This window comes from Empidonax traillii, unplaced genomic scaffold, assembly GCF_003031625.1.
Source record: "Empidonax traillii isolate 1590-97213 ecotype Southwest subspecies unplaced genomic scaffold, ASM303162v1 scaffold1663:size136074, whole genome shotgun sequence".
NCBI classification, from domain to species: domain Eukaryota; kingdom Metazoa; phylum Chordata; class Aves; order Passeriformes; family Tyrannidae; genus Empidonax; species Empidonax traillii.
Window position 1 is genome coordinate 77,238 of NW_020956856.1, and position 25,527 is coordinate 102,764.

Here is a 25,527-nt window from a genome sequence, read left to right on the forward strand (position 1 = left end):
GTCCCAACCCAGGGTAGAGGAGAAGCCCTGGAGCCAAAATCTCTTTGATGAGCAACTTCCAAACGCGGCCACGCCCAAAATATTGCACTTAGCTCTGGGCAACGTGTTTTGGGAGAGATCCTGCCATGTTTGAAACCCAGGCTAGGATATATCCCTAATAATAATAACAACACCAGAGCCAGGCGATGGATGACATGGTTTATCCCAGAAGGAACTGCACAGGCTGGATCAGGCTGGGATGGACCCAGTGCCGACAGAGACGAGCACGAGCTTCAAGCAGGGAAAGAACAAGCCATGGGCTCAGAGAAAGGGATGGAGCCCAGCCTGTTCCCAGGAATGACAATGGAAGCTGTCAGAGCTGTGGCTGTGGGATAACCCACGGAGGGAAGAGCTTGAGATGACTCAAAAGCAGCCAAGCTGCTGCTGGGAGGAGGAAATGAGGGAGCTGGCTCCGGGACAGGGGAATCGTGTGTCACATCCAGCCCTTCCCAAATTGCTTCCCTCCTGGTATCCCTGTGGAACTGCTCCCGGGTTTTGGAGGCACTGGGTTCCCTGCCAAGCCCTGGGGGTGGTTATCAGAGCCATGGGCAGGACAAAGCAGGGAGCTCCCAGCATCATTTCTGCCTGGAAGTGGGAAGAGACTTGGCGGGAAAGGTTCCAGCCCGTCGCTCCCGGCAGGAGCCGGCCAAGACATTGACTCCAGTAGGGATGGAGTTGGGTTATCCCAGCCAAAAGGAGGGAGGAAATTCAGATGATGCCTTTGCCTCTCATTCCAAAAGGAAGAGCCAAAAAGCCTGGCCTGAAATGCCGCCCCATCTCAAGGCTTGGACCTGTTTACAGCAGAGAAATAAACACGGTGAAAACATCGGGAAAAAGGGTTTTCCGGTCACCTGAGGTCTTCCATGGGGAATGTCAGGTGAATTCCCAAGGGATAGTTTGTCTTGGCCCATATGAATTGACACCTATTCCCTGCACAGAGCCAGGGAGCCTCCAAGCCCCAGATCAGGGTAACAGAGACGTGGCCCAGGAGACAAGACTGAAGCGAGACCAGCTCCATCCCCTCAGATCAGCCTCTCTCCTGCCCAACCAAAGGACAAGGATTTTTCTGTTGATTCCTCCCCCAGAATAAGATGGATGGAAGCCCATCACCCAGAGAGCAGGTTCTTGGGGAAGGAAGTGCCCTCAGAACCCCCCTGGGCCATCCTGGCTCTGCAGGAGCCTTTGGAGGCTCAAATGACCCCAAGCCAAGTGGCCAGTGCAGTTCCTGCTTGGCTTCCAGTTCCAGCTGGCAGGGACATCTTTCCCTGGAGAAACCCAGGAATTCTTGCCCTCCCTCCAGCAAGCAAGGTAGGGCTCCTGCCACCCTCTGCCAGGTATTTTGGGATTTCCAAAGGAAGCAGTGTCATCCTTGGAACAGGGATTCCCAAGGTCTATTCCCAGCTGCCTGTGGGACACGTAAAACCCCAAATTCCTCTATGCGGGACAAGCAATTATATGAAGAATGTGTTTACTCCAGGCTCCAGGCATGTCCCAGCTCCTGTAAACACACACCCTCCCTGCCCCAGGGGAGGGCAGAGGGGCCCTGCAGATGTGCCAGCCGGGGCACCTTGAGATGTCAGCCAGGCACGAGGTGGCAGGAGCCAAACCCTGGCACATGCCCGAGCCTGTGTGCCCAAAACCAGGAGGGCAGGAAGGTGAACGGAGCAGGGAAGGGGTGCTAGAAGTCCAGGCACCATCTGGTGCAGCTGCAATTAGGGAGAAATGAGCTGCAGAAATGGGCTCCTTTCACCTACTCTGCTGACTAGCAAGGAGCAGGGAGATCCTGGGAAATCTCCTCTTTTCCCACAGGATTTCAAGATAACCCTTGGCTCATGCAACGATGCCACTCCTGGGTGTCACATCTCCAAAGCTGCCAGGCTTGTGTGTGTTCACCCCAGGAGCTGGGAGCAGTGCCCATTTTCCATCCCTTCTGCTTCAAGCCTTTCTCTCATCCCCCCTCCAGGGCTGGAAATCCCCCTTGGGATGCCTGGTTGGGATCACTCCGTGCTACAAGCAGGCACAGACCGTCCCAAGCTGGCACAGCTCGGTGGGTGTAATCCCCCACAGGACCTGGTGGTTATCTCCAAAACCTCCCACCACTGGGGGGTTTCTCCAGCTGGATTTGGATGCAGCTCCAGGCGTGGAGCAGAGGGACACAAGGCAACTTTTATGCCCCATACACTTCCAGGAGGTTCCCAGAGCAATCCCAGCCCTGGCTGGGTAATGGGGGCAGCCACTGCTCCACAAAGGACAAGGGAGGATCAGAGGGTGGTGGGGTGACCTCCAGCACCCCTGGGGCTGCTCAGAATAGCACTCACCAGAGGGGCCACAATAGGGGCCCTGTCTGGCTCTGGTGGCACTGAACAGGGTCCTTGAGCAGGGAGTGTCACACCACAGGAATTCCCCGGCGTCAGGGGGAAAATATTCCTCTGGAGCCGGAGGACAGGCGGCTCCTGCGGCGGGAACCAGCCCCCTGAGGGCACCCCTGGGTGTCCCCAGGGCAAAGGGTGTGGTGCCACACCATCCCTCGGTCAGGTTTGGAGGTCCCCCACCCCATTCCCAACCGCTGGGAAGTTAAACTGGTGTGGTGGTGGTGGTGGCACCACCCGGGGAGGGCACAGCCCCAAACGAGTCATCCTCACTCTCTCTCTCCAGGCAGTTTCACACTCCGCCCCTCTCAACGGCCTCTGTTTTGTTTTCCTTCTTTCAAACAAGAAGAGGAAAAAAACCCCTGAAACACCTAAAAAACACCCCCCCTCCCCCCTAGTGCTGCACCTCTGCTGGGGCTCTGCGGTTTGTGGTTCCAACCCAACAAAACAAGTGGTCATGGCAACGTCTCCAAAACAGCCCTCACCTCACTCACTCGTGTGAGTGTCATCTCACTCACCCTGCCCCAGCCCCCTTCCACGGCACCACGGTCCCAGATTCCCCTAAGGAGCTGGGAGACAGCAAAGCTGGTCCCCATCCACATCAGACCCAGCTCAGCCGCCTCCTGTCAGCTCCTGATGGGGTTGGTGCAGGAGTCACACACTGGGATGTGCTGGGAGGGCAGTGGTGGAGCTCAGGTGGAGGCATCTCCAAAAAAACAGGTGTGAAAAGAAGCAGGGAAGGACCCAGAGAGCACCTTCCTTTGGGGAGCAACATGCTTTTGGCCATGATTATAGTCAGGAGAAGAGTCAGGTGGGCAACTCTGAGCAAGAGCTGCTTTCCTGAGGCACCTCCTCTGCTCTGAGGAGGAAGATGTTGGGAGGACTGGTCACAGAACCTCCTGAGTTAGTAGGGTTGATCAACCCTGGCCCTGCATGGGATAACCCCAACAATCCCACCACGTGCCTGAAAGCACCGTCCAACCTCCCCATGAACTCCAGAGGAGCCTGGCAGAGCTCAAGGGGGTTTCATGAGCTTCACACTCACCCTGAAGGTGGCCCTGCAGGCCCTGAGTTGCTGTGCAACACCAAACAAAGCAGGGCCAGAGCCAGAGCTGCTGTTTCCCCCCCACCCCTGGGCTCAGCCCATCCACGGTTGGGCAGCCACGCGTGGGGCTGGTTTTGTTTGCACGTCTGGCAGGTGGAGAAGGAGCCACTGAACCGGTCCCACCTTCAAGCTCCACGCCCTGGGGGGGTGAGAAGGGCCCCAGAGGCAGAAAGCAGCAGGAGCTGCTGCTGGTCACCCCTGAGGTCACAGGGATGACCCAGAGGAGCGGGTTCACACCACCCCCTGCACTGCTCGGGGTCAGAGGTGCTGCTGTGCTGGGGAAGGGACTGCAGCACAGGCTCTGTGAGGAGAGGCTGAGGGAGCTGGAGTTGTTGAGCCTGGACAGGAGGAGGCTCAGGGGTGACCTCAGCACTCTCTGCAACTCCCTGACAGGAGGGGGGAGCCAGGTGGGGTTGGTCTCTTCTCCAGGAACCAGCAGCAGGACAAGAGGGCTCAGTCTTAAGTGTGCCAGGGGACGTTCAGGCTGGACATCAGGAAGAAGTTCTTTACAGAGAGAGTAATCAGCCATTGGAATGGGCTGCCAGGGAGGTGGTGGAGTGTTTAAGAAGTGTTTAAACACCTCCTCCCTGCAGGTGTTTAAAAAGACACTGAATGTGGCATCAGTGCCATGGTCTGGGTGACGAGGTGGTGTTGGGTCACAGGTTGGACTTAATGATCTAAGAGGTCTTTTTCCAACCTGGTTGATTCTGTGATTCTGGCTGCTGGGGTGGCTTCCTGCCTCTCCAGATTCCCCTGCCCCAAGGGGTTGCAGGTGCCCACCCAGGCACACTGCCTCAGCAGAGCAGGAAGGATGCTGATGTTTCTAGGAACGCTGCTCCACAGGCTCTGGATGCCAAGGACAGAGGGATCGCTGGAGCGTGGCTGCTGATGGAATTTTGGATGCTGATGACCACAGCACGTGGGGGAACTGGCTGGTGGGAGCTTCAGAGCAGCAGCACAGCAACAAGGCGAGGGGAAGCAGCACACGAGGCGCCCTGACAGAGACCCACTTTCTTTGGCACAGACTCGACTTTCTTGCAAAACAGCAGCTGTGTGCTTTCACTTGGGGGTCACTGATAACATCACTCAGAAACAGAGGCTGCTCACAGGCTTTGCACCACAGACAACTCAGGGGAAGAGGCATTTCGCAGCAAATTTGGGCCCCATGGACACGGCCCTGTGAATGCTGATAGCGAGGACCGGGGTGGGACCCGGCCTGGGCAGAAAGGTTTGGAGGGGAGAAGCCTCTGGGTGCTGAGGGGAGATAACATCAGTGAGAGGGGGCTGCTCCCTCCACTGCCTCCCGGATTCTGTGAGGGCAGAATGATAGCAGGATAACATCAGCCTGAGAGACACACTCAAGGGGCATTAACTCTTTAGGTGCTGAGATTGGCTTCAAAGGCATCAGCAGCTTCCCAGCTGGGCAAGGACAGCCTTGCAGATGTGGGACCAAGGTCTGGCTGACTCCACCTTTGCCATCCCTCTTTCCTCCCTTTCTCCCTGAGCAGAGCAGAGGTTGAGGAGGGGCCCTGCAGTGCCTGCTCAGTGAAGTGCAGCAGCAGCTCAGCCCCTCTGAGCTCTGGGGCTGTGGAAAGCCCCACCCCACGCAGGCAACACTCGGCTCCTGCACACCACGGAGCAAACAAAGCCCACAGCTCGGCTCCCAGCCCACACAGCTGCTCCACACACCCACCAGCAGCTCAGTGCTCCGTGGCCATCACAGAGCTGAGCCTCCTCTGGGCAGCAGGAGCAGCGGAGAGGTCAGAGCTCAGCGGGGTCAGTCCCACCCTGCTGCCTCCAGCACAGGCTGCTCACCCTGCCACACACCAGCGGTGTCTGGCCATGTGGCATCGGGTCCCACTCAGGTGCTGGTGGCCCTGGGAGTCACCAGGAGCAGCACAGTGCAGGATCCAGGCACAGCACAGCCCCAGGGCTGAGCACCAGCCACCCACCCACACCAACACTGCTCTGCTGCTGAACGTGCAGCTTAGGCTGAGCTCAGCTGAGCCAAGGGGAGGTTTGGCAGCCAACACACCCCCTGACCCATGGCTGGCCTGAATGGGACAGATGCACTCTGTCTGCTGGAAGAACCCCCAAATCTGGCTTGATGTAGAACCACAGAATCTCCTGAGCTGGGAGGGACCCACAAGGATCATCCAGTCCAACCCTTGATCCTGCACAGACACCCCAACAATCCCACCCTGCCCCTGAGTGTTGTCCAAACCCTCCTGCAGCTCTGGCAGCCTTGGGGCTGTGCCCACTGCCCTGGGGAGCCTGTTCAGTGCCAACCACTCTCTGGGGGAAGAACCTTTTGCTGAGATCCAACCTGAGCCTGCCCTGACACAGCCCCAGCTGCTCCTTCTGGTGAGACTCAAGCTGGCCAAGCTTTGGCTCCAAACCCAGGTGTCCAGAGCTGGCCCTCCCTGCAGCCATGGCAACTGAACTTCACCAACTCCTGAGCAATCACATTTCTCCTTCAAAGGAAAGATAAGAAAATTGCATCAACCTCTATGTGAGCAACCATGGCAACTTGATAAATTAGGTCAAGATGTGGGGGCAGATAAGGCGGCTTTGAGAAGCTCTCGGAGCTGCTGGAGAACACATCAAACACCAAGAGCACACCAAACACCAACGGAGCTTCCGCCAAAATGCACCTTCTCAGCCCAGGCTGCGCCTGCCGGGGCAGATACCATCAGAGATGTGCTGTGACAGGGCACTGGGCCACCTCCCTGGGCCACCACCACGAAAACAGGCCCCTGGTAACCAGAGCTGAAAAATATTGTCAGGTTCTGAACCAGCAGAGAGGCCTGGAGGTGGAGATGTGATGGCCCAGCCCTACACGGCACCTTTGGGTGCTGGGTGGGTGTGGGGTGTGGGCTCAAGGAGTCTGCTGAGGGAGAAGTGGAACGTGGGGGTCTTGTTTTGGGACCCTGGGCTGTCAATCTCCTGCTCTGCCCGTTTGGAGGCTCCACCTCCTCCCCAGAGCCACAGCCAGAGCCCAGACACTGAGTTCCTCTGCTGGAGCTGCCAGACAGCACTTCCTCCCCCAGGGAAGCCAAAGGAGTGTAGAGCAAAGCAAAGAAAGCACCAAAAGCTCTGCCTGAGTCTCCCACTCCTTGCTCAGTTGGCCCAAGACAATCCCCAGCAGTTCTGGGCAGCCTGAATGGCATTTTTGGGCAGAAATCCATCAGCACAGAGTTTGAGAGCGCCCAGTTCTCCTCCAGTTTGTAACACAACACGTCCTCACTCGCTCCCACTGCTCTCACAGCCACCCAGCTCTGCTCTGCACCCACCCTTGGCGTGGAAGACTTAAGGTGCTGGCAGGCCAGAGGGCTTGAAAAGGGTCAGAGGACACCTCTGGAGTCACCTGCCTGCAAAGATCACCCATCCAGAGACCATTCCCAACAGCTAAAGGGATGTGGTTGCATGAGGACTGAGTATTGCTCAGCAGCCTTTGGAGAGAGCAAGCAGAGCCCCAGCCCAAGGGTTTCTGAGTGATCCTGGATTTTCCTCTCCACGTTTAAAGTCTCTCAAGTGGAGCAGTGCAAAAACAAATAAAAAATCAGGCCTTCCCACTTATTGATCACACAGAAGTGCCTGGGCCAAGGGATGTTCTTCCCAGCTCAAAAGGGGGTTTGAAATGAGGTGAGGGAAAATGTTGCACCGCACAGAGCCTTTGGAATTGTGCTCTGGCATTGCAGGAGCCCGAGTCTCCCCTTCCTGGTGGCACCAGTCCAAGGACAGCCTTTGGGGTGCTCATATTCCTTGGAAAAGCACAGGGTCCATCCAGCCTCTGACTTCAGCTCCTGCCTCTCTGCGGGGGTGGTTCTTTTCCACTCTTTTCCATGAGCTACAGCAAACGTGGAGGGAAACATCCAGCTTGGAAAATAGAGCTCCTAGTTCTGCCAGCACCTCTATGCCTCAGTTTCCCCAGATATTAAAATTCACCCAGTGCTCCTTCCCAGGCACTGGATACCCAAAGCACTTCCAAAGGCATTCCTGGGAGAAAATTGGGAATGGAAATTGCGAGTCGTGGTCACCGGTCACCTTTTTTCAGGAACAGCAATTTCCACAGCACAGCAGAGGATAAGAACCTGGGCACAGTCCCTCTTACCCCTCCTGCCTCTTCCCACCACATCCCCCAAACCAAAACCCTTCCAGGAATGGCAGAGCACACTTATATCTGTATGGACTTGGTATGGTCTCGTTGAGCAGGCAGGGCTGAGCTTTCTTTCTAACTAAAGCTACAGCAACAAACCACTTCCTTTTTTACACTCCTAAAATTACCTCCCCACCTCTCCTTCCTTCTGCCCCTCTCCCCACCCTCACAAAAAGCTCGAGATCAGCCCTGAGATGAGCTGAGATGAGCTGAGCGAGCGTGGGAGGAGATTTCAGGGACAGTCACACCTCAGGATCTGTTCTGAACCTGCTGATCCTTATCTGCACAAACTCTTTCCACCAGCTGCTCCCAGCTGGGGCAGGAGAGATCAGTGTGTGCAGAGCAAGGGGAGCTGGCAGGAGCTGCCCTGAGTCCCACTTAGAGCACAGGGAAGAGCCATGGAAAGGATGAGCTCAGTTTTAGCTGGAAGCCCCAGCCCACCAAGCCTCTCTCCGTGGAGATGCCAGGTGGCTGCAGGGCTGCCACACCAGAAGAGTTTCCATGGCCTATCACCTTCTCATCTCTCCCAGAGCAGGGAATGGAAAACGTTTGGGACTGCTTTGGCACCATCCCACCCCTGCCTCACACCAAGGTACACAGCAAAAACGAGTGATTCCCAGGAGGGGAGAAGATCATTCCCATCCCACACAGCAGTGCTGGGGGTGCAGCTGCTCCTGCCTGAGGGGGGAAACCCCAAGTGGCCAACACAGCGTCAGGACAGGAATGTGGGCTCTCCACTGCCCTGTTCTCCCAGGAATCCCACCAGACACCCGCTCCTTCCAGCCCCAGCCGGGTGTAAATGGAACACCACGCCTTCCCTCAGCCGGCTCCCACGTCCTGCAGGAGGTGTGGGATGCCCACACTCGGAGGAGCTGCAGCACTCAGGGTCTGGGTGCTCTCAGGTGTGCCTGATGCACGTGGCTGACCCCAGAGAGCCCCAAACCCCTCACTCACACCCCACTAAACAGCAACACAGATCCTGGGTGTTCCAGAGTCCCCCAAACCCCTCACTCACACCCCACTGCACCGACAGACCTCGAGCACCCCGAGGCTCTGCCCCGCCGTGCTGGGGATGATCCTGCCCAGCTGCTCCATGGGGAATTCCCAGGGAATGGGCAACCCCTACCTGTGTATCCAGCCAGGGCAGCAGCAGGAATGACAGGCTTGTCCTTGTTCATGTCGGCCCGATCCCGAACATAGTCCTTGAAGGTGCCCTTGGGCTTGTGGCTGGGCAGGGTGGCGGGATAGTCCTCGGAGTCGAAGCTGTCGTAGGACGGGACGCGCTGCAGGCTCTGGAACGAGGACTGGCTGCTCCAGGACTGCGTCAGCCGGTCACAGCTGTCGTAGCTCTCGATGCTCTCGAAGGAGTCCTGGCCTCCCAGCTTGCCTGGAGAGCAGGGACAGCAGGTGAGAGGTGATGGACGGCACAGGAACTTCACCTGTCTGCTGGGTGGGCGAGTGCTGCTGACCTACCGAGCCTCATCTGCAAAGGGAGTGCAGCCTGGACCTGCACCTGAGATCAGCCTGGACCTGCACCTGAGATCAGCCTGGACCTGCACCTGAGATCAGCCTGCATCTGAGATCAGCCTGGACCTGAGATCAGCCTGCACCTGAGATAAGCCTGGACCTGCACCTGAGATAAGCCTGGACCTGTACCTGGATCCCTCACTCAGAGCCCTGGAAAACTTCAGAGACAGACAGAGGCAAAACCCCCAAATCCTGCCTCGCTGACTGGGAATGGTCCCCCTCTTCCAAAAAGGCAACATCAGAGAAATAATTCACTTTGCACATTCAAGACTGAGTTCAGGTGTCTAAACATGGGAACTCCAGGGCCTCTTTATTCAGAGGGTGGGCAGGCCCTGGCACAGGTTGCCCAGAGAAGCTGTGGCTGCCCCTGGATCCCTGGAAGTGTCCAAGGTCAGGTTGGACAGGGCTTGGAGCAACCTGGGCTGGTGGAAGGTGTCCCTGCCCATGGCAGGGGGTTGAAACAAGCTTTAAGGTCCCTTCTAACCCAAACCATTCTGTTACTTTATGATTTCTATGATTCTCTTCCTGCTGAAGGACATGGGGGTCCCCAATAAATCTCCTGTTCCCTCTGCCAGCCCCATACAAACACTGCTCAGGCCCTTCCACAGGCACTGCACCAGCTCCTTTATTCTGCTGTTTCCTCCAAAACTCCACAGCAGCCCTTTCTTGCCATATGTTACAAGCAGCTTCCACCCCCAAATCCCCAGGGAGCAGCAGATTTGATGGAGGAGGAGAGCAAAGGGCTGAGAGCTCAAACAGCTATTTTCCCAGTTCTGGTAAGGTGAGCACAGCTGGATTGTATCAAAGCTGCTCTCTGGGGTATTTTTAGTAAAAACCAGAACATGAGAGGCCAGATCCTCAGCAGTGCTGATTTACACCCACTGAAGACAGCAATACACCCTCTGTACTTAAAACAGAGCTAAAAAAGGAGCCAAAGAACAAACTGAAGCTGCTCCTCTGATCTCCCTTACGCTGCTGATTGCTCAACATCTTTACTGACAAACTGCGAGCGTAACAGGATCATTCAAGTTCACTAATTTCCCAAACCAAGCTAAAAACAGCTGCTGGGGTTGTGCAAGAGCTCCTGGAGAAATTTCCATTGGCAGAGCTACCCGCAGCCTGGGCCTGGAGAGAGAATCCCAGGGGAAGGGGAACGTGGAAGGGCGCTGGCACACTCCCCTAAACATTTGTTGTGTTGTAGTTTGAAGAGCACTTGCTGTGGAAAGACTCAGCTAATGAAGGCTCTGCCCTGATTGCTGGCCTGGAATCCTTGGATGTTTGGATCCACTGGTATATTCATGTTTCAAACTCACTTTTGTTTTTGTTCCTTCTATTTTTATTTAGAGGATTCCACAGGATACACTTCAGTGCTTTCCTGAATCCTGCTAAAGGAGAACAGCACTGCTGTGTGTGCACATTAATTGGCACAACCAACTCCCTGAGCAGCACAAGCTCACTTAGAAAAGGACTTAAAAACCTGATAGGGATGTGGTTTGTGTCAATCCATTGAAAATTCACCTCTCTTTGGCCTAACTGAAAAAAACCACGCCTTGCACTAGCCCAGGAGAAGCTTAAAAGAGTTTGACAGCTCCACTTTCCAGCCAGGAGCCCTCTTCTGATAAGGCAGAGTGAAACACCTCCCATGGGAGCACAGAATTCACTCCTAAAGCCCCCACAAAAGACAGCTGACTGGAAACCCCTCTCCCTGAGTGATGCTCAAGGGCCTGGCTTTGTGAGAGACTCAACTTTAAAGATAATGCGAGCTAAAGACATCCATAAATATAAATTAACTGGGCTCTGCTTTATATTAAAGCTTCTTTCCACCCTTCTGGGAGGATTCCTGCCACCCAAAGCTCTTTCCAGGGCTGAAATGTGTGTTAGTGGGAGCACAGCCTGCTGGGATCATTATATCCAAGTCTTTGCTAACAACAGCATTAAGGGCTCTCTCTCCCCTCCCCTGAAACCATTTTAAGGTTTGCCACTGAGGTACAATTGCAAAAGCCTTCCTGGATCATTGCATTTCGAGGAGGATTATGAAATCACCTGTGTCAAAGAGAAGGTCGAGAAAAGGGAAAGGCACTGTCGAAATTCAGGCAGAAAAGCAACCGCAGAAAGAGGAGTTTACCCAAAATTATAACCCTGCCACCCTCCTGGCTCATCCTCTGTCAGGAGGAGAGGTAACAATATAAATAATAACTTCCCTGTCAGACTGGAAGGAGAATGAGAAGCCTGAAATGAGCTGCTCTGAGCCGGGATGTGCAGTGCAGAGCTGCAAAGGGGAGGCAGCACCTCCTCAGCTCCTCCGAAAGGTATTTGGACTCAGATCCTCCCAGGTGTTTAGGTGTTTAAATCCCATCATCTCCAACAGGAATCATGTACCTCTAACTCTTTGGAGATGTCAGGCTGTTAGCAGGAGGATTCAGGGGGTCCTTCAGCTCTGCTGCTGCCTGACAGCCCCTGACAATCTGCACCTCCTGACAAAGCCCAGGGCTTGGGTTCAGCAGAATATCCATGAGGTAATGGATAAATACTTTGGATCATCGAGTGTAAGACTACTCAGAGCCCTGGACAGTAATTCCTGATGAGAACTTGTGAAGAATTTGTGGGGGTTTGCCTGGTCTCCTAAAAAATGGGGTTTCTACAACCACCCAGCAGTTTGTCCCCCCCAGTAACCTCAAAGCTGACAGTAATTTCACCCCAGTCTGACATCAAAGCCCAGCACCAGCAACGCCACATTTTTGCAGATGCTGTGAAAACAGGCAGTGCAGGAGAGAAAAGAAAGACCTTCTTTGAGTTCTCCCTGGAGAGAAAGGCAGGGGGGGCTCAAAGCCACCAGGGAATCCAACTCCAGAGGACACACACGTCTGGAAACGGCCCCCTGGTGACCCCTCCCACGGGAGGGAAGGCAGCGCTGACGCTGCCCTAGGCAGGACAGGAAGAACCCAAGCAAACCCCGGCTTTAAACCCAGCTTTACCTCTGCTGGCACGTCCCATGCACATGTTGTCAGGTGTCACCACCTCCTGCTTGATGGTGAAATAGTCTGTCTGCAGGGGGTCCGTGGGCAGCGGGTCCCGCAGGATGACCGAGGGGTAGTCGCTCTCGTACTTGAGGGACAGCAGCTCCTCGGAGCTGATGGGGTGCAGGGTCTGGTAGGATTCTGTGATGAAGCTGGGCTCGGAGAACTCGGAGGGAGGCACACACTGGGCATGTTCAATGCCATAACCTGGTGGCAGAACAGGAACGTGAAAAAAAAAATCCCAAAATATCAAAGAAACCTGAGCACCAACTTGGCCCCTCTCCAGCCTCCCCATCCACAGCGAGACCTGCAGTGCCTTGGGAGATAAAACACCTGCCACAACTGGGAACTAGTTTTGGGCAGGGTTTCTGAAAGCTACAGAGGTGGTTTCTAAAGGCCTTTTGGCTGAGGTATCTATAAATTTATCCTGTCCTATAAACACAGTAATTTAACAAAATTTCAAGGCTTCCTCAGCCATTACCAATGTGCTTCCCCTGAGGAGAGCTGCCAGAGGGAAAGAGCTGGGAAATCATGAGGAATGGAGTCTCACAGAGGAGTTATAGGGCAAAACTCTTTCACTGATGACTGTAGTAGGTGAACCGTTTCCACAGTCACCTCTCCTCACTGGCCAGAGCCTGGAATCCTGATTCTCTGAATTATGGAATCACAGAATCATGGAATCCCAGATTGGTTTGGATTGGGAGGGACCTTAAAGCTCATCTCATCCCACCCCCTGCCATGGGCAGGGACACCTTCCACCAGCCCAGGTTGCTCCAAGCCCCGTCCAACCTGGCCTTGGACACTTCCAGGGATCCAGGGGCAGCCACAGCTTCTCTGGGCAACCTGTGCCAGGGCCTGCCCACCCTCACAGGGAAGGATTTCTCCCAAACACCTCAGGTCAACTGGGGTTTTTAGCTGGTTCACGAAATACCTCCCAGATGTCAAATGTGCTTACAGAGCATCTCCAAAGCAATGGCAATGGGAAGTGCAGGAGAGCAGATTGAGGACTCACCCCTTTCCTTTCTAGGCTCCTTCCTAGCAACCCAGAATCAAGCCTTCTTCCCCCATTCCCTTCCTTTTTAAACATGTTTTTAACAATTCCCAGCACTCAGGAGTGTTGAGGTCTCTTCCAAGCTCTGCTGAGCTACAGCTTCGAACAAATACCACTTGCAAAATCAGACACCAAAAATACACATGGGTGCTAAATAAACCCTAAACCCAACCAGGCTTTGCACAAGTCCTCGTGTGATGCAGACAAATCTCTCCCAGGAGGCACTTCCATGCCTGGAATGACACTGATAATTGAGACTTACTGACGAAGTAGTCGGAGGTGTAGCGGGATTCGGGATACGTCGTGCTGGCTCCGTTTGCTGGGTATGGTTTTACCTCTTCTGCAAAGAGGAAAGGAAGGAAATGTCACACATCTGTGCTTTGCAAGGCTTGCTGTCACACAGAGAGGTCAGAACTTCCTAAAATGCTTCTCTCTGGGTTAAACTGGGACGTTGAAAGGAACAGAAATTAATGAAGAGCTGAAAGCTCACAGAGACTTGAGGCACTTTGGAAATTCTTGCTGCAGGTATGGCCAGATTTAAACCAAACCAACCCAACCCAAAGAGCAACAGTTTTCTCAGTCAGAGGCTCCAGGTGGTTCTGAAACACCAGTTGCATCATTTCCTTGCTTGCCTTGGTCTTTGTTGTCTTCCATCCTCCCGAGGGTTGCTGATCACGCGTCCATGTGTGAGCTCCCGAAAAAAACTCACCTTACAAGGGCAGTTGTTTCCCTGAAAACCCCTATTTTTAGACCAGCAGTAGGTGTGTGCAAGGGAGTGGGTAACACATACCAAACCCAGCTCCTCTAACCCCTAATTAATGCTGATTCCCAGCCTGTGCAGCACCTGATGCAGGGAAAACATTCCATGTCCAAAAAACGCTTTGTCCCACTGTCCCCGACCCAATTCCTGGCCCAGACTCCACTGTGTATATGTGGGCAGGATGCCAAATTTTAGCTTCTCTATAGGCATAACTCACTGGGAAAGAGCACAGAGCACATCAAAGCACAGATTCCCTGCTGCCTGTTGCTTTTTCCAAGCCCTTTGGTGCTCCTGGGCTTGGCGCTGGATTCGCTTTCCCACACAAAAGCCGCTCCTCCCCTCGCCAGTTTTTCCACGAACACCTTTCTCATTCCAGCGTGGCATTGTGGGCACAGATCCTGGCATGGGAGATTTTCTTTTCTTTGCAGAGGGCAACCAAAAAACACCCCCCCCACACACCACCCCAGGCAGCTCCGAGTTGTGTTTGTTTCTTGCTGAGGCTCAAGAGGAGCCAAGCAAAGATAACGCACGTTCGCTCGCAAGGAGCTTAATTTTGGCCCTCTCTCCTGGGGATTGCAGGGTGGAAAATATTCCCTGACAAAAGGAGGGTTTGTGCAAACACACAGAACTAATGAGAAAAGCTCTTCTGCTCTCCCTGTGGTGGCTGCCAAGGCACAGGGTGGGTGACCACAGGGCAGGGGAGCGACCTTGGGCTGTGCTCGCACTCGCTGCTGGCTGCTGGTAACAGGGGGTTATTTTAGGAGGAAATTTGGGAAAATACGCCTGAAAATACCCAAATCCAAGCAGGGGAAAGTGGCCCATCTGCTACCTTTTTATAACCCTGAGCAGTCTGTGGTACATGAGTCACTCAGAGCTCACAGGGGAAGGTCAGCCCAGGGGACAGCGAGGTCACAGCACGTCCCAGCACGACCCTGGGACAGGGACAGGTAAAGCCAAGCATTTTGGGGTTAAGCACCACCCCCAGCACCAGCAACCCCAAGGGATGATGGTGGGTGGATGGAGAGGATGGAGAGACAAGTTTGACCTTGATCTCTCCACATGTCCCATCCCCAGGTGCAAAGTGCAGACCCCCCAGCTCCTCCTGGGTGGGGAAGGACGTGGCAGGGACAACTTTGCACCTTCTGTTCGTGCAGCACCAGCACAACCCAGGCCTTGGCAGGGGCTGGAGATGTGCTACCACTGACACCAGTCCTGTGAGCTGCAGGGAACAGAAACCAGGCCTTGGAGTTATTTCTTACAGGTTCTTGGTTACACCCCAAACACTTCACAGATACTGCCCTGCTGGGAAATGAGTTCAGAACTCACCCGAGGGGAGAGGGCTCAGCTTGTGCAAGAGTGACAAAGTCCCCAGAAAACGCAGAAGGGAGATTTCTTGGTTCCCAGGGCTACACCAACAGTGTGGAGACACTCAGAAATTCAGCTTTATCCTTCTCCTTCCTTTTGGAAGGAGAGTTACAACAGGAGCAAGGATTTCCAGCTGCTTTGTAAGATCTCCTGGCTGTCCCAGACCTTTGGTGTCCTCAAGACTGCAGTGTCTGAACACCCTTGTGTGTGTCAGTGATACATGAAAACAGATTCCCACTCTCCTGGGAAATTACAGCTCCAAGTTCATCTCCACGTGTGGGGAATCCACAGGAAGGAGCTGCACACCCAGCTCTGATGGCTCAGCCAGTACCTGCAGCACATCCCACCCTTCTCCAGTGAGTTCTAGCCCCAAAAATCACAGCATTACAGAATCACTGAGCGGTTTGGGTTGAAATGAGCTTAAAAGATCATCTTGTTCCACCCTTCTGTCCCAGCCAGGGGCACCAGTGAAGGAAGGCTGTGGGAAGGTACAAGGAATGGCTCATAGCAAGGAGAAATGGGGCTGACCACAAGGTTTGGCTTTGTTTGGTTAAAGTACCTGCTGTTGATATAAGCACTCAATAAAAAAACATGCAAAAGAAGAAGAACAGCCCAGATAAAGAGTGAAAAGAGCAGGAAAACAGCCTGTCCTACCCAGAGCCCGTGTTTACCTTCTGAAAACCACAGGTAGCAGTAAAGTTAGTAATTGGCAATTAACAGCCACTTGTCAATGGTTTCCTGGAAGGAATAACTGTGCTCCCCCCTCCCCTTCCTGCCACCAGGGTCAGTAGGGCAGCACAAGGGATGTTCCAGGAAAGCAAACAGCTCTGCACAAAAAGGAGCTGGAATAGGAGCCCAGGGGCTGCTGCTCCTGCTCATGGCCCAGGTTTAAGGTGTTCAGCTCTTCTCCTGCCCTTTAGAAACAATCCCAGCATTTCCTGGGCATCCAGACCCTGAAAATCAACAGCCAAAATCAACAAGTGTGTCCCCAGCCCATGGCAATTGGATACTGTCCCACAGGGAGTGGCAGGGATGGCTTCTCCTCCCCCCAAAAATGCCATTTTCGGGATGTGAAACACCTTTTTTGGGACCTGAAAGAAAGCAAAGCAGCTTCCAATCACCGCTAGGAAATGAGGGTGGGACTCTGGTGCGTGCCCAGATCTCCTGGAGGAAGCACTAAAATTCACAACAGGAGCTGAACAAGCCGAGGAAAAACGCTCTGGAAAATCCCAGTGTGGGTTCCAGGCAGGCAGAGCGTCCCTGCCCACGGTGGGTTCCTGCCAAGCACCCGGCACAAACACCCTGCCCCTTTCAGGCAGTGCCAGGGTTTGCTTTGCCCACTGCCAGTGGGGATGCCCATTTGGGAATCCTGCTGGAAAGCTGGGCTGTGTTAAAATGTTTTTCCTGGCACTGAAGCCCCAGGTGAACACCCGAGTGCTCTTTGGAAAGCCCCAAAATCAGGCTGGTCAGGACAGCGCCACTCGTTCCCCACGGAGACTCCAGGACTCACCTTTCTGCAGGATCTCCAGGTGCTCCCAAAGGATGTCTCCCACAAAGTCAGGGGCCAGCTCCAGGAAGCACTCCTTGCCCAGGGCACAGAGGGCAGCTCCATTCATGCAGAACTTCTGGAAATCCACCTCCTTGAGGCTGAACTCGTTGACCGCCCACATCACCCAGTCCCGCACGTGCGTCTCCGTCCACTGCTGGGGATCTGCAGGAGGGACCCTGCACTGAGCAACCACCAGCAGCTTTCCCAGGAAAACAGGGCACCAACAGGGCTACAGCTGCACTCCCATGGAGACTGGCAGCCCACTGGCACCAGGGTGGTGAGGGAACACAATGCCCAGCTTGGATCAGCCCCACTGGGCACATATTTCAATGAGCTTTGGATTTGTTTGGGACTCCCAATAATCCCATTAGGTCTCTGCCCCACTTCTCCCACCCTTTTCTCCAGTTTTTTTGGCTTCTTTCCCTGTCACCAGTTTGACTAGTTGTACTCCCCTGCTGCTTCTCCCTATAGTGGACATGACTTATCCAAATTTCTCCAGCTGAAGCTGCCAAGAAACAAGGCAATACCACCTGAGGAGACCCAACAAAGGGATGGCAGCCTTGGAGAACTCATGGAGAACTCCAGGTAGTCTGGTTGGAGGGCACAAGCCCTGTGGATACCATGGCTGCTCCCTGGGAAAAGCATGTCCTACCTTTGGGAATTCCCAGCCGCTGCTGCTCCTTGGCAAAGCCACTGAACGTGGCTTTCAGTGCCTGGGACATCATTTCCTTGCTGCTGGGAGTTAATAAAGGCACATCTGCACATTCCATGTCTGGAAAAAAAAAAGCAGCAGAGAAAGATGGTCATGAGGACACAGGAGTGGGAAAGGCGACAGGAGTTGTGCTGACCAGGTGACACGGGGCACGTGGAATGTGCTACTGGAACTGGACAGTGGGATCAAAGACCTTCCCAGACATCAACCCGCTGGGCTTCATCATCCCACGAGTGTCTGGGACAAAGCTGAGCAGCTCCAGATACCAAGGAAGGCAAAGAATCCCACGCCAGGGTGAGCGAGAGGGTGAAAAAGCATCCCTGAATTACCACTCCACTGTCCCGGTCCAGAGACAAAGAAGGGGAAAATTAAAGCATCTTAGAAAATTCTTTATTCCAGAAAATTCTTCCCTGGGAGGATGGGGAGGCCCTGGGAGAGGCTGCCCAGAGAAGCTGTGGCTGCCCCAGCCCTGGAAGTGTCCAAGGCCAGGTTGGAGCAGTCTGGGCTGGTGGAAGGTGTCCCTGACCACAGCACGGGGTGGCACTGGATGAGCTTTAACGTCCCTCCCAACCCAAACCATCCTGGGACATTCCACGATTCCATGAAAAAGGGAGCTGAGGCAGGATGGGGAACCAGCAGAAAACCCATCTGAGGAGGAAGGGAAAACAAAGAGCTGGAAAATCCCACGTTAACCCGGAGTTACATCATGCACGGAGTGACGGATCCAGGCGAGTCATGAAGGACGTGCAGCCATCCCAGGGGAGAGAGGGGCCAAGCCAAGCCAGGCCTGGAGTGAGCCCTGACGAGAAGCAAACCTCATCCTTTCCTTTTTTTTTTTTTTTTTTTTTATGCCTTTTCCTGATTTATTTGGAAGGAGGTGGATATTTGTAGCCCAAGGGTTTCACAGACAAAAGCACCCATTTGAGGGAAAAAAATCGGAATAAAGGTTTGGCTCTTTGTCCTACATTGTGAGTATTCCTGAAAAACATCTTTGTTGGAGAAGGAAAGCCTCCCACAACCACCATCCCAAAAACTGAACTTTATCGGCCTCATATGGAAATCTTCCACCTGAGCTTGGTTTAGCACTGTAGCCTAGTGGAAATTTTTCCATGAAAACTCAGTGGAAAAACGACACCATGGGCAAACTCTTGGGTATTTTCATGAATATCTGGGCACGGACATGAAAAATGAAAGAATTCTCTGTTTTATGGGAATGCCAGTGTGGATTTCCATGGCTCTAAGTTCGTTTCAGCTCTGATTTAATATGCAAAATGCTGGTGAGTGCTTGTTTTAGGCAGTGTTGAGTGAATCCCTGAGAAAATATGGATTCAAACTGCTTCCCAGTCTGACCCAGTCTGGAGATCCTGCTCCACTCACATCCTCCACAGCCCAACTCCTGGGCATCACTTAAAGGCCAAACAACACAATGTTGGGGATTTTTCTCCAGGTGGGAATCTCAGGGTTGGCTCAATAGGATTACACTGGTGGAATCACCACCCCTGGAACTGCTCAGAAAACACGTGGATGTGGCACTTTGGGGCCGTGGTTTGGTGGTGGGATGGCAGTGCTGGGGGAATGGTTGGACTGGATGATCTGGGAAGGCTTTTCCAACACAAATGACTCTGGGATTCCAGGGATCAGCTCTGTAGCACAGGGTGAGGGTGACCACGACCAAAGCAGCCCCAAATCATCCTCTGGATGCAATGAATGCAATTCCACTGCCAAGCCAAACAGAGCAACTTCTCTGCCTCCACTTCTGCCCCTTCCACCTCTCAGCCCCCATCAAAATCCAGGCTAAAATCAGCCCTTTTATTTAATCTCCTCCCACCTCAGTCACCAAGGCACTCAAGGAATGATTTGCAGGCTCTTTGCTCAGGCAGGACCAGTAAAATTCCTGACCCCAAGTCTCTGGGGACCCAGTTCTTCCCCACATAAATCCAGGATTGCTGCCACAGTGGCAGCATCAGGACCTTCGAAAGCAAATCCCACATTCAAGGGCTATTTGGCAAATTACACTTCATTATTTACTGGATTTGGCTGGAGAGGGCACGGAAAAATGAGCAGCCACCCTTGTTATCTCTGTTCCCCATCTGCTGCCTCCAGATAACACTGGGAGAAAGTGGTTCAGTGCCCCTCTCCCTTCATCCTCATGTTACATTTTAATGCTTTGCTTTCTGTGGTTTCAGGGACCACCCAGGAATCCCTCCCCTCCTTGCCTGGTTAAACAGCAGCTCCTGCTCCTGCCTGCCATGGGAAGATGAGTCAAGAGCCGGGCTGAGAAAACGTTTCTGACCCCAACTTTTACACTGAATCACTCGTGAAAACCTGAGCGGGGGTGACACCGAGAGCGGGGTGAGGGGGGGTGACAAAACGTGGGTTTATCTGTGCAAACACCCAACACCCATCCCTGATCCCCCCTGTTTCCTCCTGCAGGGTCCGTGGGGTTGGGTTTGTACACGGCCAGGATCAATTTTGCAGTAGCGGGGGGATGAGGTTTCGGTTTAGGGAGGTGAACGCTGAGCTCTGCACAAACAACATGTCAAAACAGGGGAGACTTGAAAGTGATTCCCAGGGAGAGGTCATGGAGAAGCAAACAGTCTGTTTTCAAATAAAAAAACCCTCACCATGCCAGAGGAGGGTTTCTGTTTAGCACCAAAATCAGCCCAAATGTGCATTTCAAGGCTTCCCCTTGAAAACACGTCGTACTCGGCAGCTTTAGGACTGAAACATCATCTATTTTTTCCTGTAAAATCGCAGCTACTTGTTCACTTTTCTGCAGAGCACAAAGCAGCCCCGAAGCCCTGAGCCTGCAAACGCTCCCAGAAGCCCTGGTTTGGTCAGCAGGGTCCCACAGCTCTAGAAAACTCACGTGGGTAAAACCAAACGTGGGTGAGAGAGGCTCTGCAGACGTGTCTGTGGGCAAGGCTTGGCTTTGTGACCCCAGAAACACAGGGGGGAGGGACAGTTTTTAATCTAAATTCTGTCTCTGCTGGTTTGGAGATACTGAGTTGACTTAAATATCATTTTCTATGTTAAACCCCAAGTGTCTGAGGAGCACGATGAGCTTTACCCAGCTCTGCCTGATGCAACTTGGGGTGTCCTGTGCAGGGCCAGGAGTTGCACTGGATGATCCCTGAGGGTCCCTTCCAAACAATTATAACTCCACAAGCTTTGTTGGGTGCAGGGGAGTTCCTTCCCATGAGGAGAGTCCAGCCCTGGCGATGTTCTCCAGCCCTTCACCTCCAGTCTGGGGTTCCCAAAGCCCAGCACAGTTTCAGGAACAAAAGCAACCAGCCAGGCTGAGCTCTCCTGGTTTCAGCTTTCACTGCCACCTGAAACCCCTTTCCAAGATTTTGATCAAATCTCACCCAAACAAAACATGTCCCTTCGTGCTCCTCCTGCTGCCCACACAGCACACCCAGAGAGCCCAGCTGCTCCACTCAGCTCAGCCTGCAGATTGCAGGGCTTTCATGGCCAAAGCAGGCACAGCAGCAGGGCCCAGGTGAACTGGCTCTGCTGGCTGGTTTTGTGGGGCCCATCAAAGCCTCCCTGACACAGCTGCCACCTGTACTTGGCTGCCTGGATGCCTCGTCCTCCAACAGGGAAATGCCTTTGATCTTCCTCCTGGGAGACTGGGCAGGGGGTGATGGGTTGGTTGGTTTTTAAGTACTACCAGGAGTTGCAGTCGCCCTGGAAAATTGTGTCACCAGCAGCTCCAGCATCTGTGGAGCAGAGAGAAGTGATTTGCCTTCACACAAGGGAGGCAGAGAGGGACAACTTCGCATCTGGCTGCAGCTTTCCAAGGCAAAGAGGGGGCTCGGTGGCTTCACCAAACCAGACCCCTCCAGCTCCCTGATACCCCTGGGAACGGGACTTCAGGCAGACAAGAGGATAATGACAACCCTGACACCCCCTCTGCAGCCCCAGATGGGTTCTGTGCTGAGGGGGACCTGCCCAAACCCTTCACCCCATGTGGGACAGGGAGCCTGAGAGAAAACCCGCAGCGGAGAGGCCGAGATCACCGAGTTCATCCCCCAGCCAAATTCCCACTCTGCTCTCACCAGGCTCCGCTTGGATAAACTATTTCCACACATCTGATCTTATTAAAGGCCTGGGATTTACAAACTTTAGGGATTTTGACCTTAAAATGCCAGAAGCTCCTCTGCAGGCCAGAGCAGCTGATTGCACAAGGGCAAGAAGTGGAAAATAAAAAAGATGCTCCAAGCACAGGGACGGGAGCAAAGGCATCTGTCACCCCAGTTCCCACTCGGGGTCACTGACCCCTCAAAGCTCCCCTCGGCCACTCACTTTTTTTTCCATCCCAGCCCCAGTGTGTCCTTGTCTGGTATCCTGTGTGTAAATGGGTGCACAGAGGGTCAGAGTGGAGCCACCTGACCCCGCAGCCACCTCTGAGGGATGGACACCAAGGTCAGGAACACAGTGTGCCCAGTGTCCCCCTCCTCCCCTTCCCAGGCCCAGAGCATGAGGAGAACAGGGGGATTTCAGGGTGGCTTGACAGAGGCCCAGGGACAAAGGGGAATAATGGCTTTGAAATGAAATAGGCTAGATTTAAATTAGGTTTTAGGAAGATATTCTTCCCTGGGAGGGTGGGCAGGCCCTGGCACAGGTTGCCCAGAGAAGCTGTGGCTGCCCCTGGATCCCTGGAAGTGTCCAAGGCCAGGTTGGAGCAACCTGGGCTGGTGGAAGGTGTCCCTGCCCATGACAGGGGGGGGGACTGGATGAGCTTTAAGATCCCTTCCAACCCAATCCCTTGTGGGATTCCATGATTAAGTTTGAGAGAAGATGGTTGGTTTCAACTGAGAACATTTGATGAGAGTCAAGAAAAATCATCCCTTGGGACTGTGCATCCAAGGGCTCCCTGAATTTGTGCCCATGTCCCTCAAAACACCTCAGTCCTTGAGCTCTGAGGCAGCTGAGATGCTCCCTGAGCCCACCTGGAGCTGCCACAGTGCAGGACATCCCTCCACCATGGGATGGCCACGATGGTTCAGGGGGAGTTTCTCAGAGGCTCTGCAAGTACCAACAGGGGTTTGCTCTCCCCCTGCTCTTCCCATGAGCCCACAGTGAGTCCCTGACCACCAAACCCCTGGATCCCTCCACCTGCAGCCCACCCCAAGCCTGCCATTGTCCATGCTGAGCCTCCTCCATCCCATCCCATCCCATCCCAAGGATCCAAACCAGGGCAGAGTCAGGGATGGGGGAAGCTGAAACACAGATTCCCCAGCTGAGGATGCCCTCTTTAACACAAAGAATGAAAAGAAACACATTCTTGAAGGGGAAATACAAAAAACCTTTCTGGATAAATTCTAAATTTCTGCTGCAGTTGCACTCAAGCTTTGAACAGCATTGCCAGTGAGAGACAAGTTCTCTAAATATACATAACTATGGTTTGTTTCCTGCTTTCTTTGAACTTCTTTAACCTGCCTGACCCACAGCAACCATCCATTAGGCTGATTTTAATATGCAGCCTAAATTACCATAGAATGGCTTGGGTTGAAGGAGCCCTTCAAGATCATCTTGTTCCAACCTCCCTGCCACGTGCAGGGCACCTTCCACCAGCCCACGAGATGGTTACTCCAAGCCCTGAGTTTCTCAGAGCCTCTGCAAGGACCAGCATGGATTTGCTCTCCCCCTCCTCTTCCCACGAGCCCACAGTGAGTCCCTGACCATCAAACCCCTGGATCCCTCCACCTCCAGCCCACTCCAAGCCTGACACTGTGCACTCTGAACCCCCTCCATCCCATCCCATCCCATCCCATCCCATCCCATCCCATCCCATCCCATCCCATCCCATCCCATCCCATCCCATCCCATCCCATCCCATCCCATCCCATCCCATCCCAAGGATCCCAACCGGGGCAGAGGCAGGCACGGGGGAAGCTGAGGAGCACATTTCCCAAAGTCCCCCAGCTGGGAGGGTTCAGCAGCAGGGAAACCTTTCTCAGGATCAGAGAAGGCCGAGGGGAGAAGGGGGCCTGGAGCCCAGAGCCTTCCCACGCTCCCCACCGAGGCGCCCGGGCACCGTGGGGGCACCGTGGGGGCACTGCTGGCCCAGCTCAGGTTTCCAGCCCCCCTCGGGCAGCGCTGCCTTTCCCAGGTGCCCCCGCCCTGGAGCAGGGGCAGCTCACCCCGCCTGAGCCCCTCTGTTATTTAGGCAGGATTAGGCAAAAATTTGTGTGCACTTTTGAACTGTTTTCACAAGCGCTGCCTCTCACTCCCACGCAGGAAGCGGCAGAGGAGCCGGCCTGTTCCAATTAGGGCTCCTCGGACCCAAAGGGCAGGGAAATTCGATGGGGGGGAAAGGGAAAGTGGGACAGAAAGCTGGGAAAGAAAAGAAAAAAGGGACTACAAGGAAATCTGGGAAGCGGGGACGGATGGGGAGCAGGGCTGAGCGCAGGGATGGGAGGAGAAGGGGAGATTTGGTTCCCCTTCCTGCAGCAACTCGCCAGAGACCAGCCCTGCTTCCCTCTGCTTAAAAGGCGCAGACATTTGCTATTTTAATTTAAAATAAATATATTTCTTTTATAAAAAAAAAAAAAAAGTAAGGAAAAGAAAAATAAGTCTTTTTTTTTTTTTCTCCTTCAAGCAGCGAAAAATAAATACTCTGAGATGAAAGCTGAGCTTCAAGAGAAAAAAACAAGAGAGGAAACCGAAAGCCCACAGTGCTTAGAGCTGCAGAAAGCCCAACAAAGCCGCTTTCAGCAGCTTTCTTATGGAGATGTGGTGTGTCATGGGGGCCAGCTCTTCCCCTAAGAGAAGGGCCTGAAAAGTGCCTATCTCTAAATGCATTTCTTCCCGAGTTTGGACTCTCAGCACTTCCAGGCAGAGACAGGAAGGTCGAGGTGTTGGGATGCTCTGCTCGGCTTTGGGTACAAAAGCAGAACAGAAAACCCCTCTTTTGGGTGCAAGGTGGGAGATATATCCATGAGGAAAAGTGGACACGGAGCAATCCAAGGGGGAGGGAGGGCTGGGTTTGGCTCTGGGTGTCTCACAGGTGGCAGCACCGGCAGGTGAAGGATGTTGCAGCCACCACCCCAAAGTCATTCAGGCTCCTTCTCCTGCCTCTCTCTCTCTCTCCCAGCTTTCCAGCGTGGGTGCTGGCCAGCAGTCCTGGGAAAGCAGCATCCCTAAGAGTCCCAGAAGCTCGCAGGGAATGCCCTGCTGGTCACCTCGCTCCATCCTCCCCACTCTTGTGGGAGAGAGGAGGGAATGAAGTGCTAGAGAAAGCCCAGAGCAAAACCACAGCGCTTGAGTCAACGCTGCAATTACAGCAAAGTTCCCCAGCTCAGCAGCGGGGACAGGGCCTACAGCTCCTCTTCCTGCAGCAGCTCCAAGCAGGGCTGCCCTTGGCTGGGAATTTGCTCCATCCTCCCCATTTCAGCCCCTGGAAGGAGCACAGATGGATAAGAGCAAGCACCAGGGAGATGTGGCCACCTCTGGGGTTGGGGAATGTGGCCACGGTCTAACTGCTCATCAGAACTCTGTGAAGCTTTCAGCAGGAAAATTTCTCATCAAGAAAACTTCCAGCATTATTGCCCAGAGAATCTGTGGCTGCCCCAGCCCTGGAAGTGTCCAAGGCCAGGTTGGATGGGGCTTGGAGCATCCTGGGCTGGTAGAAGGTGGCCCGGCCCATGGCAGGGGGTGAATAAAAATGGTCTTTAATTTCCCTTCACACCCAAACCAGACTGGGATTCTATGATTCTGTGATTCCATGATTCAGAGAACCAGGATTCCAGGCTCTGCCAGTGAGGAGAGGTGGAAATGGTTCACCTATTACAGTCATCAGTGAAACAGTTTTGCCCTATAAGACCTTTGGGAGACTCCATTCTTCATGATTTTCCAGCTCTTCCCCT

The 25,527-nt window shown here is 53.8% G+C and overlaps 1 protein-coding gene across 1 annotated transcript in view; it reads right to left on the bottom strand.

Annotated features, from left to right (window-relative positions):
* The window catches only part of ETS1 (ETS proto-oncogene 1, transcription factor), a gene marked incomplete at its 3' end in the record, with an annotated part of 45,302 nt that overhangs the window by 3,257 nt on the left and 16,518 nt on the right, over positions 1–25,527 (bottom strand). The window contains exons 2-6 of the mRNA XM_027908243.1: positions 17,594–17,713; positions 16,903–17,103; positions 13,530–13,607; positions 12,175–12,423; positions 8,799–9,059 (exon numbers count right to left, since the gene is read on the bottom strand). Of these exons, the coding sequence (XP_027764044.1) occupies positions 8,799–9,059; positions 12,175–12,423; positions 13,530–13,607; positions 16,903–17,103; positions 17,594–17,713 (909 nt within the window). The remainder of the gene's footprint in view (positions 1–8,798; positions 9,060–12,174; positions 12,424–13,529; positions 13,608–16,902; positions 17,104–17,593; positions 17,714–25,527) is intronic.